The sequence below is a fragment of the Medicago truncatula genome, chromosome 8, assembly GCF_003473485.1.
Source record: "Medicago truncatula cultivar Jemalong A17 chromosome 8, MtrunA17r5.0-ANR, whole genome shotgun sequence".
Taxonomy (NCBI): Eukaryota; Viridiplantae; Streptophyta; class Magnoliopsida; order Fabales; family Fabaceae; genus Medicago; species Medicago truncatula.
In genome coordinates, this window is record NC_053049.1 from 15,797,802 (window position 1) to 15,816,710 (window position 18,909).

The following is an 18,909-nucleotide window of genomic DNA, read 5'->3' on the forward strand; positions in this document are numbered from 1 at the left end:
AAATTTCAAAGTTTATAAGTGTTTCAAATCACAAACAATTTGTACACTATGCTAAAAAAAGATTGAATTAGCAAAAAAAAAAAATAAGAAACCAAAAAATAAATCAATTTATCTATAACTCTCACTATATATGTGTTAGGAATGTGAATGAGCAGAACCATTTTTTTTTTTTTACGAAGTTTTCACCACAGTTTTAGAGTGATTAATCTCCATTGAAAAATATATGGACACAAAGTCGGTTCTCCTTTTTCAACCAGATTATTTCAGACACAAGAGCGTGAGAGATTGAAGTCATGACCATTTACTTAAAGGCTTGAATCCCTTAACAATTTCTTTTTTACAAGAATCCCTTAACAATTTAACAATCCATTGTTGGTATTTCTTCTTGGTTACATATTTGAATTTTACTTTAAAGTAGTTTAACTTTTTTCTAATAATTGATACATGTGTCATTATTTACTGCTATAATTGGGTTCCTGCTAGACTGTGAGATTTAGTTGAAGAAGTGGGATGCCTTAAAAAATGGATTAATTAATTCAAAGTTAGAACACAGCAATAAAATAATTTTTTGGATTCCATTGGAAATTATGAAAGGTAACAGTTCTCATAAAGAAGCTACATTCATGCAAATGAAGCATATTATTGTGCGTTCTTTTTAAAAAAATATTATTCTATAAAAAAAATCACTTTATGTCATAAATAAAAAACTAACTTTTTTTATGCAAAACAATCATTTTGCATTCCATTGTTGTTTCAATATTTTTACCTAAAGCATTAAAATATATGCATTGTCGAGTTGCCCCCTATTACAATAAATCCACCAATGCCAACCCCACTATATTAAATGCAAATTATACGTGTACAATTATATGACGTAACCAATTAAATTCCATGTTGGTATAAATAATAGAACCCTACCCATGCTACTCCTTAGGAAGAAACACAAACCTTCTTGCAAGTGTTCTTCCTCTTTTCTCTATACTACAATATTACTCTAATTTGCTCAACTCTCCTATCTAGTTTCTTCACAAATAAATAAAGAAAAATGGCTATGGAAAAATCAAATTCCTTTGAGAACATGAAACATTACACTGCTATGATATGTTTACAATTTGGCTATGCTGGTATGAACATTATCACTAAGGTTTCCCTCAACCAAGGAATGAGCCACTATGTCCTCGTCGTTTATCGCCACGCTTTTGCTACTGCTTCTATAGCTCCATTTGCATTCATGTTTGAGAGGTTTGTATAAACATGTTTTAACATAAAGTCACATTTTTATTGCAAATTAATATGCTAACTCTTAATGTTTCATTTTTGTAGGAAAGGTCAACCTAAGATAACATTCCGAATTTTCTTGCAAATTTTCGTCCTAGCTCTTCTTGGGTTAGTCTCCTCTAGCTACTTTAATTCGCGTTAAAAAAGTCGTATAAATTTTACATTTTATCTATTTTGTCTCTATATACAATTTTTAGTTCTTCCAAATCTAAAACCTACATGTTTTTTTATCTTTGAAGAGGGACTGAAAAGTTAATACATGGACCACAAATATAGCATGAATAATAAAAGTGTAAAGTTAAATTAAACTTGCATATACTAAATGTGATTATTGTATTTGATCAATAAATTACAGGCCAGTGATTGATCAAAATTTCTATTATGCTGGGTTGAAGCTCACATCCCCAACCTTCTCTTGTGCAATGAGCAACGTGCTTCCAGCCATGACTTTTGTGATGGCAGTTTTATGCAGGTAATAACCAAAATTTAGATTATTTTAAGGGTATGAATGTTTGGTGACAAGATTATGTAGAAAATGGAAGAAGGAATACATATCTTATTTTTATTGTAAATCAAGATTATATAATTTAATTAAGAAGTTTTAAGCATGAAACCAATTAATTAATAATCTCTTGTTTTATATACTATGTAAATCATAACTTAAAAATAGAAAACATAACCTCTCATATTTCCTTTAAGACCTCGTCGCTAGAAAAAACAATTAGTGGCATAAACTAATGAAAGAAAATATTAATTCACTGCTAAAAAAATTAGAATAGGGAAGAAAATGTAAAAAGGGAGAACGTGGTCATTGTGAGCTTAGCTCAGTTGGTAGGGATAAAACATAATATATGCAAGATCCGGCATTCAAACCCCGGCTACCATAAAAAAAAAAAAAGGAGAGCGTGAAATTCATTCTTAACCCGTAACTAAATTTAGCGACGAGACAATTTAAAAAGAATTATATTTTTTTCTCAACATCATTAATTTATTATTTTTAGTGTATTAAATTGTAACCATAAGTTCTTTTTACTAGTCAATTTACACTAAAGTTTATTTCTTCTATTTAAGAATTGCTCATTTTTGTTTTTAAATATGAAAAGGATGGAGAAGATAAACATAAAGCAAGTGAGATGCCAAGCAAAGATATTGGGAACAATTTTGACAGTGGCTGGTGCAATGCTAATGACATTATATAAAGGTCCTATTGTGGAAATGGTATGGGCCAAAAATAGACATCCTCAAAATGAAACACATGAAACATCAACCACAGGATCTTCTGAAAGAGATTGGATTTTAGGGTGCACTTTTCTTATCATTGCCACCTTTGCTTGGGCTTCACTCTTTGTCTTGCAAGTAAGACATTAGGTCAAAGATTTAAAGTATATAGTAAAAAAATATGCACTAACTTTAATTATCATACTTTTTTTTTATTGAAAAAGAGTGTGTTTGATTAATTATAACATATTTTTTTTGTGCAAATTATTAATTGGGTTAGGCAAAAGTTATAGAGACGTACAAGCATCATCAACTAAGTCTTACTTCACTTGTGGTATTCATTGGTACTCTTCAAGCTATTGCTGTTACTTTTGTGGCTGAGCATGATCCTTCTGTATGGAGGATTGGTTGGGATATGAGTTTACTTGCTTCTGCCTATGCTGTAAGAATCTTCCATGTTTTTAACTTACCTCTCAAAAAATGTTTTTATCTTTTACTATTACAATATTTTAATTTTTGATTCGCAATGTCAAAAGTTTTACATTGTCAACAAATCATAATCGTTCACATGCATGCATGAAGTTAAAAGTAATTATAATAAAAGTTAAACTATTTTTACAATTCGACAGTTAAAATTTATTGAATATGTAAAACAATGTTCCGTATGATTTAAGAGAAATAATATTTGTACCATTTTTTAACAATTTTTGGAACAACTCACGCATGCGCTTATTGTATACTTACTCTCTCTATTATTTTGATTTTCGTGTCAGTACTTATATTTGAAGGACTCAAAAGATATTTAATTAATTACTATTGTAATTCTTAGAAATTATTATTTTTCTAATAATTTAATTTATTTTTGTTAGGGAATTGTGACCTCAAGCTTGGCATACTATGTACAAGGGCTAGTGATTAGGAAGAAAGGACCTGTCTTTGCAACTGCCTTTAGCCCACTTATGATGATCATTGTTGCAATCATGGGATCCTTTATCCTTGCAGAACAAATTTACTCTGGAGGGTAAATTTTGCATTATATTATAAAATTGATTATGAATTTTTTCTTGAATATTATTCCAACTTGTAATAGATTTTGTCATCATTCAAATGAATAAAGCTATGTGACTAACTAAAGAATTTGATTTTGGACTATGTGGGTGCAGTGTGATGGGTGCCATCTTGATTGTTATAGGCTTATATTCTGTTCTATGGGGAAAGCACAAGGAAGAAATAGAGAGAAAAGTAGATGATATTCCTTTGCCAATAAAGGGTCCTCAAATGAGTGGAAATTCAGGTCTAGTGATTGATGACACAGATCAAGTAAAACATGGTCAAGTTGAAGATACTAACAACATGCTTTCTTCAGTTGCAATAAGCATTCCTACTAATAATGTTAACCAGCAATAAAAAGTTTTAAGAGAAATGGAATGTGATTAGGAATGTATGTCATTTACTTCATCTTCCATCATCCCCATTTTGTCCCTTTTTATTTTTAGCAAGTTTTCCTCACCCCATCACCCCTTGTGTTTGAGCAAATATATTATATATAATTTTGTAACAAAATTCCAACTAATCCATGTAGAAAAGGGAATCATAAAGTTTTTCCATCTTATCTCTTTTCTCTCTCTCTATCTTTTTATTGGTATAGATGTTGTGGTCAAAAAAATATGTGGGATTTCATTCATTCTATTTTATATTTTTAATGAAGCCTGATTCAGATTCCACTAGGTTGGTAGTGATTTGTGTTTTCTCATATAATTGTGTCACACACATCAGTATAGGAAAACAGTGTGTTAAACCATTTTACTTTGTTTGGGAATCTTGCACCAAGTGTGCTTCATCCTATTATTGATCATATTTTTAACAATTATAAAGTCAAGTGGAGGCATTGTTCTAAATTATAATTGCATTCTTTGTATTTGCAGTCACAGTCGTGCTTTATTACAATTGCATATCTTCAAATAATGCAACAAAAAATGTATAATCCTATGTTTTTTATTGATATCTTTTCATCATAAATTGGTGTGGAATATATTCTGCAATATGTTAAGAATTGTCTACAAATTAATTTGTGAAAAGATAACATCTTCAAAATGTATCTAACCATTTGTGTATACTTTTTCAAGATCAAAAGTTGTTTCAAAATAAAAGAAGCCCGACATAATATAATAACAAATATCTAATAAGATAGCACTAAAACAATATGCACCCCAATAGCTCATCAAATTACAATGATACATCATCCAAATAACCTGATAAAAAACTTATTAAATGGAAAATGTTTTACTAAAATAAGATTTATCAAATGAGTATCGTGGTTGTCAAGAACAAATCCTACTTTGAATTACTGAACAACTTTTCTGTTGTAGAAGATGCAAGTGATAGATACTTCTTTCATATGTTCCAACTCTAGTAAAGTTGAAACAACATGCCTTATTCCAACTACTGCCATGAATGAGTATGAATCACTTTTCTGTAATTTATTTTTATTAGCTCACAACTTATACAGTCTTTCTGTATTGATCCTACAAAAAAATTTGTCATCTGACATGTAAGAATTCACAATCAACACCCCAAGTTAACATCAATCTCTACTTTTAGAGAGCAAAGCTTTCGTATAAAGTTGCAAAAAGAAATACGATAACTAGAATAAGCATATTTACAGATAAAACTGATGATTTACATGAGTCAAATTTGAGGGGCAGCTTTAACTGCCCCTTGAAACAGAATCATCTTTCGCAAGAGCAACATAGTTCACTGGAATTATGTTATTCACTCTGCCACTTTCCCTACGATCCTTTGCACCCGATGTTCCATAACGGCCTGAAGGAGTATGCATCCGGCGCCCGTTTGGTGTCCCAGCTAAAGTGTTAACATGACTGCTCTGGTTCAGAGGCTTCTTTGTTGCAGATTTTGAACCAAACATTGCTTCTTGCTCTACAGCAAGTTGTTCATTAAGCCGCTTCTGCTCCTGTTAAAAAGACCAGAATGAATAGTTGCGCAATCAAAAGTTTGAAGCTGACAAAAACAATCAATTACCATCCAAATTAAATTATGTGACAAAAATAATGTAAAACTTGATTATTTGTGAAGTGGTATAGGACATTTTTCAATTTTTTCCATCATGTAAGAAGTTACAAAATATATTTTAAAATTTCATTTCATCCCTCCTAGTTTCTATTTCCATTTTAAAATAACAATCATTTATATATATATATATATCCTCTGTCAACTAAATTTAATTGACCGCATTGGCACTAATGACTTGTCTTTCTGTGAGATACATCATTATTTAACTGAGCGGTGTCAGGGTGAGGGACTATAAGTGGTGTACTTCAAAAACTAAGGATCAAAATTGTACTTTTTAAAAAGGGAGAATTAAAAGCAAATAATCATATTTATAAGGACTAAAACCAAATTCAACCTTCAAAACTTATTTGCTGTGTTTGTCATTTTTGTTCATTTCATAGTTTCAGCAACGCATAGCCATAACATAAAATGGCTGTAATAATCATTTACTCAACATTATTTTGTCCAATATTTGCATAAAATTAGTAATTAAAAAAATTCACATGATTATCGACAATGTTCAAATAAATTTTTGAATAAGTCAAAAATAAGATCACCAGGAATACAGATGTGCTTGATGGAAAATGCATATTAATTTTCATTCCGCACAGATTTTAATTTCAATGATATAGAAGTAAGATGTAAGAGAAGGACGATAGAGGAAGAAAAAAATATTATCACTATAAGTCATACCCGAGATTTCCGCTTCTCTTCTTCTCTCAGTTGTCGTTGTACGTTGTATTCATCCAAGCTATTCAACAACAGAACCTGAAATAATTTTGAGTCAGAACCTGACTAATCATTCTGCATATTATAGTCAATAACATAGTATAGTCATCATCACCTTTTCATATAAGAAAGGTATTCCTTTTTCCGTCTCCCATGCTTTCACTTTTGCAGTCAAATTCTCAACCACAGCTGCTCAGTAAAAAATTGGAAGGAAAGTTACTTTTAAACAAATGAGGAAACTAGCATCATGATAATACTACAAGTTACAACCTAGGACTAAGCACTTATATAGGTTTTTTTTTCTCAAAACATAACTATTTTAAGTTTGCCAGCTATTGAACGTAAAATAAAGGTTTTCACTTATTAACTTGACCAATTTCTATTCCAAATCCAATAATGGAAATTTGAAAAATAATTAAATTGTAACTTTGGCGCTGCTTCTTACTAAAATTCTACAAAGAAATCCATAGCCTAGTTGACCTTAATTTACTATTTTAATCCGGTGAGTGTAAACACTTTCTATCATCAAACAGAAAATCTTCAGATAAAATGAAATATCAAACTTCAAGCAGACACGAGCTTCAGAAAATCTTTTGAACAACATACATATATAAAATGATGATCATCTTGTATCGGATAAAGCTAATCTCATTCTCCCCACCTTTATTGAATTCACTTCTTTCAAAATTAGATAGTACTATATAATGCCATTAAAATTATATAGATTTTGATTGCCAACACACCCCATATGAAAAGCTCTTTGTCAGTCAAGCAAGGTTAGAAGTTTCTAATTGGCAAAGCAAGGTTAGAAGTTTCTAATTGACAGTTTGCAGATCGCATATTCAGTAGCTATAGCAAACGGAAAACCTTTGTGGCCTCACTAGTAAGATTTCTTAGATAAAGATAACAGCAGCTAAATCGTATATTTTGACAGTTGTCTAGCTTCCCAATTTTGACCTCTGACTATGTTTTGCTAGTTAACTACTTAACGTATGGTTTGCACTCAAAGAGCTTTCCATTTATATCTCACCATCTCAAATTAGTACAGGTCAGATATGAGTGGATATTCCAGTGGCTTCTTTCACTTAAAAATTAAGGTAGATAGTTACCAACTGCTTGAACTAGGAACCAGCCAGCTTGCCAGTTGGTTAAATCTCGTACTTTAATGCTATTTACTTTTTTATTTATTTATTAGTCATCCAGTTAAGCCATGGATGAACTAATTAAACCATGATCTGCAGGTCTCGCCAGTTTGATCACTGGTCAGATTTTTAAAATATTGATTATCAGTATCGCATAATCAAACTATATATGGCCATACTTGGAATCACTCGGTATGTTTCAAATAACACTAACATCTTAACAGCATTATGATTCAAGCATAAACAGCAACTAGTTCACAGGTTTCCCTTAACATGAAGACAAAAATATCTATCATAATAATCAAGATTCTCTAGATCAAATATAAATGTAAAAATTAAAATAAAATAATGACTCACATGGAATCTTGCTGACAAGAATCCGTGCTTTCTCCGCACGCTTCAAATTTTTGTGTGCTCCTTTTACTGCACTATATCGATTTTGATCCTGGTATAAGGGTGAAAACAGATTATATTTTGTTATTTTTCTCAAAATAGATCTACTAAGTAAAGAAAACAAGAGAAAGCTTATCAAAAAAAATTAATTCATCAATGGAATATAGTAATTTGGTTTTGCTTACAAAATTCATCAACCTGAGACTTAGCGAAAATCTTTCAAGCGTAACATGTTATGAGACTAAATCATATAGAACGAAACAACAAGAAATTTCATTGCATCCTACACAACAAGGTATTTTTGTGCCAACAAGAAATTCTCACAATGCATTTATCATGGTTTATATTTTTATATGTTCCCAAAATAAATTTCATTTTACTAGATAGAATTGATGAATTAACTTCGGATATCAAAGTCAAAGTTCACAAATGCCACGAATAACCATCACCGATAGCTTAGTATTGCTTTCAGTAACTTTTATGATTTCATTTTCAAGATGATGCAAAATAAACAAAGCAGAGAATGTTTATGACTTAAATCTAATATTTTTTTATGCACCATAGACATGGTGAGATAACATTACCACATTTACAAGGAACACAATCAAGATATTGAAGCAAATTCAACAACCAAATGTTCAGAATCATCAAATTCCTTATATAAAGAACCTATAAGATATTATACTATCTACAAACTGTCAACGATCAATTCTCCTGATAACTAAATTTACGAGTGAATGCTTGTAGATAAATGATTTTATATCACATGTAACGATAATTGAGGTTTTAAGTGAGGAATGCACAGGACCACCCTGCCTGGTGCTAAAAATAAACTTTATTTAGAAGAGGGACCCACAGCTTGTGAGTATCAAAGTTTAGATGTTGTAAAGGCTCAAAAATAGTAAATAGTTAAATATTAGAAAGGAATTTATTCAAAAAATATATATATTAAAGGGAAACCAAATAAACTCAAATTGAATTACCAATAAACGACAATAAACTATGGTAAATTATGTGCATATGACAATCATCAGTTTCCCTTTTGACAACAATAAGCTAAATATGTGGGTTGAAAACAATCATAAAAACATTTGCATATACAAATGATATAAAATAGCATTTGTTGTAATCTGATGATAAATTTCAACTGCATCAATTTATGGCTTATTTAAGAATGAAATAAACTGAAGAAAGTTATCTACCCTTTCATATTCATCTAACCACTTTTCCTCCTCAGCAGCAAATTTCCATTTCTCCACCCTGTCTAAGATATCTCTTCTGCTTAGAGCTTGCTCTTTGGCCTTCCTGATTTGCTCATCCATGCTTTGAAGCAATTCAGACATATCAACATTACCTGCAAAGCCGAAATGCTTATGTAATTAAAGGAAAATAGTAACTAAGAACGGACATTATGGATGCACACATAAATATGTAACCATGGTTGTCAGATTGAGATCTTGCATCAGATCAAAAGGAGATAGCAAGATCGTAAAACATAAGATTGCAACCAAGATCGAAGGATTATGTTTGTCGGATCAAAAGGGGATAGCAAGATCGTAAAACATAAAATCGCAACCAAGATTGAAGGTTCCTACCAAAACAAAAAAAAAATACTAAATATATATTCTATAGTGCATAAACTGCTCAAAATTTCAAATCTTAAACAAACATAATAGTAAAATAACCAAGTCTCAAATCTTAAACATATAAGACTCGAAGACACAAATCTTAAACATAAATGACTCGGTCTCAAATCTTAAACATAAAACAACCTAGTCAAAAAGCTTAAACATAGACGACTCAAAGCCAGGATTGTTAGAATCATATGGCATTGCACGATTTCATGCCAGTTTCATGTGTTCATGCAATTTTGCAGGAATTTTACTCAAATCAGGATTCTATTTACGATTCGGATTGGTAGGGGTGAGTTAAATCGCAAAATCGTTGGTTTTCACGATTCTGAATAGGATTCTGACAACAATATCTGTAACATCAGGTCCAGAGAGTATTTCAGAGGGAAGAAAATGGAATCTAAAGGTAAATTTATAAGTAGCCACATTGAAATTTCAAGAAAAAAATTCAATGACACTTTAGGCATAATTTTATGTACCAGATTCTGTGAGGCTGGTCAGAGTCTGTCTAGCAGCTTCACTATCCATATCCATGTGAACTCCTCTGTATATTTCTTCAAGTTCATTCTGTCTTTTAAACACTAATTCCTTCATCTTACTGGCTTTCAAAACATTTAACTGCTGAACTTCAACCTCAACCTACACAAATATAAATAACCAAGCAATGAAAATTCAGACTATACAAATAAATTGCAATGAGAGTACAAGTCGTTGAAGGTTTCACCTGCTCAATGACATCAGCAGAAAGGCCACCTTGGGTTGACACTTCATCAACTGATGCTGAAATTAATCTAGTAACATGGCTAAAGGCCTTTTGCTCATCAATGGGTATCTCCATAAGATCCCATAACTCTACCAAAAACTTAACAAGTTCTTGTACCTGCAAGAAAGTAAAATTATATTCATAAATCTTCAAGAACCTATTGGAAACAAGTGCTCCGTCAATAACAAAATTAGAAAAAATAAGCAAACTCATCTGATACACAATAAAGAAAAGAAAAAATATGACTTCTGTTTCATTCATTGCATCGAATGAGATGATCCAGATGTGTTACTTGTAATAGCAACAGTGAGACACATACATATACATGCAGCAAGACACATACATATTCATTTGCAGTAGTTCAATCCAGATCAGAAAAAGTCACCTTTTGTAGCCTTTGTTGCTTTTCCTGCTTTAATGAAAGAACAACCCCAGTTAATCTAGCAAGAGTGTCATTACTAATGCATTGTGGTGCACCATTTGATGAACCGCTCAGGCTTGGGTGGATGTCGTTTAAAGTCTTCCAAATATCAATTGACATTACAGCTGAAATCTCACTGATAGTACTGATGTGACTTTTCACTTTCTGCTGGCGTAAGATCTGAGAGAAAAAAGGAAGCAATATTGAGCTAACACTTAATAGGAACTAAAAAAATATGGATACTAATATTATGTGACTATATTTCGAATTTGGTAGCACCTTTTCATTTTGAAGTTCATGAAGATGCGATTTAAGTTCCCCCAATTTCTCCATGGTCAGATCACATTGATCAACATCTTGATCCGTGACACCTTTGGACTGTCCACAGCCTGCTATTTCAGCACATATCTGTGATATTTGGGACTTTATTTCTAAAATTTCCTCAACTCTCTCAGCCTTCCTTGACTTCAAGTCCTCTAATACAGGTCTAATGTTAGCTAATTGCTGCTTCAGAGTACCCTTTCCCTGTTAAAAACAGAACTGAATTGAATGAATATTTATCTAGAAGATTCAATTAGCCAAATTATAATTGTGAAGATGAGCAAACATGAGATTTGGGAATCATCAAGTGTAAAGAATACAGTCTTCTATCTAACTAAACAACGAGGAAAATAAAAGTAACTAATAAATGCTAAAATTATGTTTTGATTTGCATAAAAGATTCAAGAGAGCGCAAACAAAATCCAACTATGGAAAGTTTTAGGTTCCATTCCTAATGTTTTATTTTAAGGGAATCACCAACTTAGTTATTGAAATTGTAAGATAGGGTAATTTGGTTTCTGACATTAACCCAATTTCAGAATGATCACAATTTAAAATCGTCAAACACAGTATTAGTCTTATAAAGTTAGCCAAGTTAACTCTAGAAATGGTCACAAATGCCGAATATGATTGAAGATATTCAATTAATCTTTTCAAGTTTGTCAATTTGATCCTTGAAATTGTCACAGAATGACTTAATGATTGAAGATATACACCTAGATTAGGGGATTTACTCTTTCTGCAGAAATCTAATGCAAAATGGTACTTAAGGGTGTCGTGTTAATGGCAACAATAGCGGTAGTACAAAACAGGATGTCAATGGAACATACCCGTGAGATCGACACACAATCATCCCCAAGTGAAGAAACAATATCTGCGAGTTCAGATTCAGCATCATCCAACCACTTATTTAAGTCAGCTTTGTGCTTTCTGGTTTGCTCAACCTTTCTGTAATAAATGTCAAGGCACTCTTGCTCCAGTTGAAGAAGCATATTGTCTCTATCAGTGTCACTCTCCCCAATCTCATCCCATATCACCTAAAAATCCAAAACATTAGATCATTAATGCATTCACCAAAGGTTGCATTCATATATCCATCAAAACTTGAGCATATCACCCCATCAAGGCTGATTCTAATGTGTTCTTTTGTTGGATGGTTACACCAAATTATAATAAAAAATTAAAGTCGATTTAGATCAAAAACACTAGTAAGCTTAATCGCTACTACGATTCATTCTATTTCTATTTATGATAACAAATTAACCACCAATAAAAAGGAATTACCAGCATACCCTTTTTCAATTGTTCACACCACTTTTTTTTTTTTGGTAAACCAAGATTTTTCTAAGCGCACAATTAAAGAGACTAGTGGGATACACATACGATAAGATATTGACCGATGTTTCTTCATACGTAAAATGCTGAACATTACAAAAACCATTTTCGCCAAGAACGAATCAGTATTTAATTGGCTACCACACCCATGATTTTCGCCAAACACACGCTGAACCGTTTCAAGATTTACTGAAAAACTTCGACGTACTTATTCAAGATTAACTCTATTTCATACACACCAGCCAGAAATCACACAACCAAACATTTCATTAAGAAACCCTTAGATTAAGTAATCACAAAAACAACAAAATTTGACAATTTTTTATAATTATTAGCCAAAAAAAAAGAACTGAAAATGAAAACAAAACACAAGAAAAGAATTGTGATAAACCTTACACGAGGCAGCATCAAAATCTCTACTTTATTGGTTCAATTGAAACTGAAAATGACTAATTCGCATTTCTATCATTTCCGCCACTCAAAATTCATAATATCAAAAATTAAAAAAAAACAAAAACAAAAATTGAAAGAAAAAAAAACTTTGAAGTGGATGTGAATGAGTGAAGAACCTGCAATTGACGGAGGAGAGAAGCGCAGGTGGTGCGAGAAGGAGAGAAGGAAGGAGGTGTGGAAGCCATTGATGCGGAAGAAAGAGTGAGAAACGAAACCCTAGAAAGAGAGAAATTGGGAATCGAAAAGACGAAAACGGAAAGCGTTTGAAGCGTTGTTGAAATTGATTGTAATTGTAATAATAATGATGAGCGAAAGAAAATCCCTTGATTTGAGTTTTTCTTTCAAAACTGAGAACTTGTACTACTTCACTTGTGTTTTGCTTTTGGATTTTGGCGCCAAATTCACACTTTAATAAATAAATTAACCATAATTTATTTTGATTAATTAAGTAATAAGTTAATTTATTTGACCCATTCAAAAAAAAAAAAAAAGTTGACTAAATCTAATAATAATTCATTTATTTAATTTTTACTCATTTAAACATGGGTCTGATAACCGATATCCTGAAACATTGATTAAGAAACCCATAAATAAAAGTTTTGTTTCGGAAATATAAATCTTGGAAATATAATGTGTTGCTTTTGACCAAATAATAATTATATCACTTTTTTATCTTCAAAAATAATTATATCATTTTTTGTAAAAGCTTTATTGTTTTCGATGTTTAATCAATATTTTTGAGGACACTCTTTAACATTCCCTTTTAAACATTTTGTACTTATAATTTACGGTTTAACTATTTTAAATTGTTTTGGATAAAACGACAGTGTTGATGACTCCTCAAATAATCAAATTGTAGATAACCTATGTTCCTTTATGCTTCTAATTGATAATGTAATATAGAAGTTATTGATGTTAATTTTAAAAATTATACTCTCTTCATTTCATAATAAGTGTCTTCTTTCTCAAAAAAAATCTCAAATTATTTGTTCCTTTTACAATTCCATTATAATATTTACTTATTTTCATTATTAATCATTATCTTAATAACTATGTTAAACTCAAATAAGATACATATCGTGAGTCGTGAGTCGAAAGAAGCCAAAATTATCAATTTTTTAATATGGACAAAATCGCCTAAAAATATACTACTTCCCGCATATTTCGAGAAACCAAAATGGAATCCGTATCCCAAAAACGATCCAAAGGATTAAGCTGCTAAGCAACCAAAATGGGAATCTCCATGCTTTGAGAAGTGGACATAACGTGTAGAATACGTGGCTTCGAAATTAAGCAACACGTAAGCAAACCAATACATACGGCACTTACACACAAGCACTTTCCTTATACACACTGCTGCGTTAAACTAAAGCACATTTCCTTAGTGAGTAAAGTAAGAAACAAACCGAATGAGAGCAACCATTTATATTCTTCCCTTCTTAGTCTTCTTCTTCTTCTTCTTCGCTCTCTTCATTGTTCTAGAATCTTCCGGTGACTGCTCCGATTTCGATCACGCGCAAATGGCCACTCCACTCGGAGGTATTCAGGATTCCCCCAGCTCTGAAAATTCTCTCGAAATTGAATCTCTTGCTCGATTCGCTGTTGATCAACACAACGCCAAACAGGTTCCTTTCTTTTCTTTAATTTCGTTTTATCATAAGAATTGTGATTATAATAAGGTACTGTTTGGATGAACAACTAAAGGAAGGACTTATCATATAAGTGCTTATGAATAAGCTCTTTTTTTAAAAAAAAAAAAAACCGTATACGCTATTTCTATACAAAATTGATATTGCAACAAAACTATGATTTCTTACACCTGTGCATTAAATATCAACAAGTTAAGATTACACACTTTCAGTGTCTAAAGTGAATTGATGAATGAAGTGATCATTTCATCGAAGCTAAATGAAGTGGTATGTGGTTTGATTCTCTAAAGACCGTTTTTATGTGAGCTAAAACTGTTGACTTTTTTTGAATCATGAAGAATTCACTTCTGGAGTTCGCAAGGGTGGTGAAAGCACGGGAACAGGTTGTTGCTGGTACACTGCATCATCTTACTCTTGAGGCTATTGATGCGGGTGAGAAGAAGATCTATGAAGCCAAAGTCTGGGTAAAACCCTGGATGAACTTTAAAGAACTTACAGAGTTCAAGCATGCTGGTGATGGTCATGCACCATCATTTACCACTTCAGATCTTGGTGTGATAAAGGGTATGCCATTTTGTGTAAACCACTTATTTCTTGATATGATTAACATGCTAGCCATTAATAGGGGTGTTTGAAGGGGTGTAGTCAAGTACTCCCTTTGTCCCTTTCTAATTGTCAAATTTTATTTTTTAGCAAATATTTCTTTCTATTTATCATTTCTTTTCAAATTTCAAGGTTATATTACTATTTTTATTGTTTAATTATACTCTTACTTTATCAATTATTTTACAATTAAATTAATGAAAAGAGATTAAATTAGTGACTGGACCAATGAAAGGTAATATTATCTTTTAAATTTGTTTTTATCAAACATATTTCTTTATTTGTCACGTCAACCTTAAAATCCGTGCTTTTGAGTGATCAGAAGAAGGCCTGCATATTGCCAAAATTGCTGCGCATCATCATAAATCCTGCTTTAAAGTGAACTTGGAGATAAGCAGGGTAGTGAATTTATGATATCATATTTAGTGCAACATCAGGATGCGAGCATTGGTATTTATCCATGCGCCATTTCCATTGGAAATGTAGAAAAAGGCTTGTAGGAGTGAGGCCTAAATTTTATCTGGAATTTACCGTATGGTTCCTGTTATTTTATAAGTAAAAAAGACAATCTAACCATTATAATCATAGTTATTAACTGATAAGTGATGCATTGAGTTCCTGGACATAGGTTATGATTGCTTAATTTGTCTTGTATTTCTTGTTGAACATTTGAACTTCAGGTGTTTGCTAATACCATCTTCTGCTGTTCTGTTTTTGTTATTAGATGGCCACAAGCCAGGGTGGCAGTCTGTTCCAGCACATGATCCTCAAGTTCAGGATGCAGCAAATCATGCTATTAAGACCATCCAGCAGAGGTCCAATTCACTAGTGCCCTATGAGCTCCATGAGGTTACTGATGCAAAGGCTGAGGTCAGTGCCTTATTTCTAGTTTTGAAATGCCACATTGTTGAGTTTTTGGTTGTAATTTGATGTTTATATTTTCAGCTCTAGGAAAATGTCATATAGAAGGTCTCATTTTTTCCAAGTTTTGTAAAATGTTAATAATAAAAGTGAAAATTCGGAAAAACGAGAAACAATAAAGAGTTGTTTTCAACCATGTCATGATTTTGTCTTTAGTATTATTCTTCTATGTTTTTGCTCTTTCTGTAGGAGTTCTACTAGCCGTTTTTACTACGTGTTAGCACGTTGTCCCCTTTATTTTGTATATTATCATTGTTATTTGCATAGAGATAATGCAAGCGGATGAGGTTTTTTTGAACAAAGAAATGGCAAAATAGGGTAAGGAGAAACAGACTCGTGCATAGCTGGTTTTCTTAATCTAAGTTTATCGGTTAAAATTGTTTGGTTTGACAATGGAACTTAAAATAATAATCTATTGAAATGCTCATTTGTTACACTATACCTGTGCGTAAGTAATCAAGTAAAGAGTTATATATGATTCTTTTATGAAGTATGGGGAAACTGTAAAAGTGTCTACAGTCTAGACTCACAAAGATTGACAGACGGACAGGCATACATATACATTTCAAATCTGTAGAGAGTTATATTTGTGGTGTTTCATCTACTGCACACTGAATGAATAGATAGAAAAGGTGTAATGAAACAACAAATTAAAGAACAAGTTGCTTAAAATAAAATCATGGATTAAAGTAGTTAAAGCTAAAAAGCTCACATGTGAAAATTATGTGCATCTCTATCTGTGACCTCTTTCTTTGTTTATTATTACTTTTTATATACAGGGTTCCGTTCTGTTAAGGAAGAAAATATGTTACAACTTGCCAGATTCCGTTAAATGTGTCATTTCTCATCAAAATCCTCTATTTTAAACATTTGAGGTTAACGTAGATGATTTTGTCCAATATGTGGAAGAGGCCTATTGAATATTTAAATAGAGAAATTTTAACAACAGGCCTCTCCCATTATCATGTCTCCTTAGTATAGCATGAGACAACTGAATATATCAGTTAGTGTAGCTATATGTTCTTGCTGTTAGGACATTGTCCCCAACGATATAGTTTATTTAGTGAATAAAACCAAACATAAGAGAATCTGCATTTGGGCTGCTAGTTACAAGCTTCTCGGTTTTTCATCACTGATGGATGTCTAAATTGTTGTGCAGGTCATTGATGATACTGCCAAGTTTAACTTGCTTCTCAAGGTCAAGCGGGGACAGAAAGAAGAGAAGTTCAAGGTAGAGGTGCACAAGAATAGCGAAGGTAACTTCCATCTTAATCAGATGGAAGCAGATAATTCCTAGTCCTACTATTAAGCTTGGTCACAGTAGCATTATAGGCCTGCTTGGACCCTAAATTTGCACTTTTTATACATGGGATGTATCATATATGACTCATACATAACTAGTACGTTACGAATATTGCCCTTGTTATATATGTCTAAACAATTATATCAGTGCTTTCTTTATGCCTTGGCCTAGTTATTGTTTTGCAACTTTTGATGGTTTCATTTATAACAAAGAAACCCCTGATCTTAATTACATTAGTGTGTCTATGAAAATGTGTGTGTTGACTTGGGATTACAATGTATATAGCCTGTGTTAGGGAAAAATATTGGGAGGCTTGTACCGACCAAGTTCAAGTTCATGGGTGTAAAGGACACTTGCAAACAAGAGCATATATAGAATTCAGAGTTTTTTGAAGGAATATAGAATTCAGAGTTAAATATAATTTTAGGCCCAATAAGGGTGCGTTTGGCCCTACTTTTTTTAGGTCTAAAAGTCACTTTTAGAATAAAGTTGAAAATTAAAACTTTGAAGTTGAAGTTAAAGTTGTTTGGTATTTGTTGTTTTTTTTAACTTAATTAGTACTTTTAAGTTAAAATTTGTTTGGCAAAATACTTTTAAAAGAACTTTGAGATTTTATTACAATTATCATATATAAAATAAAAGACGTTTTTTTTTTATAAAAATTTAAATTTTGTAAAGACCTGGTTATTTTTTTACCAAATGAAAATTTATAAATTATTATGTAAAATATTATCATAAATTAAATTGAAAGAGTTTGGAAATAATCCAATATTAGAATATAAAGATGGTAAACAATGACATTACCAAATAAAATATGGTTTCTGCGGGAATCGATGCTGGGGCGTGTGAACAGTAGTTCCGAAAAGTTGTCTAGAAGTTTAATTTTACATCTTATTTTAAAAGTCATTTCTATTTGATTTCTTTCCTTTTAAAAAAGATACTTCTCTTATTAAGAACTTTATTAAAATTGTGTTTGACCCTACTTCTCCTTGAAAGTAGAAGAGAAGTGAAAAATAAGCAGGGTCAAACATGCTCTAAATATCTTTTACCCATTCTAGTCTTTACATTTTATAAAAATAAGTGCTTTTATTCACTGTATATGGACTAAAACCACCCATATTTATGTATAAAAGGTGAGACAAAACACTCGTTTTTGTAAAATATGAAGACAAAAAATTGATAAAGTTTTTGTAGGGACTAATTTTTTTTTCATAGAAACTAAAAATATTTAACCCTAAAATTTATATTAATTAAAATAAATACGAGCTCAATTAATATTTAGGACTTAAATAAAATAATTCAAAATTGAAGATCATGCCTCCATGATACATCCTCATCCTCACGTCCAGTTAATGCTGGGCACTCTTTTTGTTTAAAACAAAGAAAATGTTGGACACTTTTAGTTCGTTTACAATAAGAACATCGTCTCTTGAAAAAAATCTTCATAAAATACCCTATAGTCTTGACTATATAGGATCACCAACAATAGGTGACAAGGTCTTATATTTGCCATTGTCATTTCCATCACAACACCTCTATTTTCTCACCATAGTGCGAATATTAGAATCTTTATAGTAATCAACGTGTGTTTACAAGAAACATCAAATAGATGACTTAATGTAGCAAATTTTACCTCACGATAAAACATATTTGTGAAGAAGAGTGGAGAAAATGTTGTAA

At 31.7% G+C, this 18,909-nt stretch overlaps 3 protein-coding genes across 4 annotated transcripts; 2 read left to right on the forward strand and 1 right to left on the reverse strand.

Annotated features, from left to right (window-relative positions):
- Nucleotides 1-920: 920 nt before the first annotated feature.
- LOC11434575 (WAT1-related protein At5g07050) lies at nucleotides 921-4,103 on the forward strand. The gene is made up of 7 exons (XM_003627963.4): nucleotides 921-1,242; nucleotides 1,324-1,386; nucleotides 1,634-1,750; nucleotides 2,382-2,634; nucleotides 2,777-2,938; nucleotides 3,366-3,517; nucleotides 3,660-4,103. Exons 1-7 carry the CDS (start codon nucleotides 1,046-1,048, stop codon nucleotides 3,901-3,903), a joined length of 1,188 nt encoding a protein of 395 aa, XP_003628011.1. The 5' UTR covers nucleotides 921-1,045; the 3' UTR covers nucleotides 3,904-4,103.
- A 679-nt stretch (nucleotides 4,104-4,782) lies between these two features.
- Nucleotides 4,783-13,121, reverse strand: LOC11429535 (65-kDa microtubule-associated protein 5). 2 transcript variants are annotated; one of them, XM_039829693.1, is made up of 12 exons: nucleotides 12,870-13,121; nucleotides 11,796-12,002; nucleotides 10,924-11,169; nucleotides 10,609-10,824; nucleotides 10,185-10,340; nucleotides 9,940-10,099; nucleotides 9,032-9,183; nucleotides 7,794-7,881; nucleotides 6,410-6,483; nucleotides 6,259-6,333; nucleotides 5,180-5,467; nucleotides 4,783-5,021 (listed from the first exon to the last, which is right to left on the reverse strand). In XM_039829693.1, exons 1-11 carry the CDS (start codon nucleotides 12,936-12,938, stop codon nucleotides 5,204-5,206), a joined length of 1,707 nt encoding a protein of 568 aa, XP_039685627.1. In that variant the 5' UTR covers nucleotides 12,939-13,121; the 3' UTR covers nucleotides 4,783-5,021; nucleotides 5,180-5,203. The 2 variants fall into 2 exon arrangements, with proteins under 2 accessions (XP_039685627.1, XP_003628012.1); XM_003627964.4 differs by lacking the exon at nucleotides 4,783-5,021 and having other exon boundaries at nucleotides 5,120-5,467.
- A 989-nt stretch (nucleotides 13,122-14,110) lies between these two features.
- On the forward strand, nucleotides 14,111-17,399 carry LOC11431251 (cysteine proteinase inhibitor 6). Its single transcript, XM_003627965.4, has 4 exons — nucleotides 14,111-14,378; nucleotides 14,741-14,966; nucleotides 15,730-15,875; nucleotides 17,086-17,399. Exons 1-4 carry the CDS (start codon nucleotides 14,163-14,165, stop codon nucleotides 17,221-17,223), a joined length of 726 nt encoding a protein of 241 aa, XP_003628013.1. The 5' UTR covers nucleotides 14,111-14,162; the 3' UTR covers nucleotides 17,224-17,399.
- Nucleotides 17,400-18,909: the final 1,510 nt, after the last annotated feature.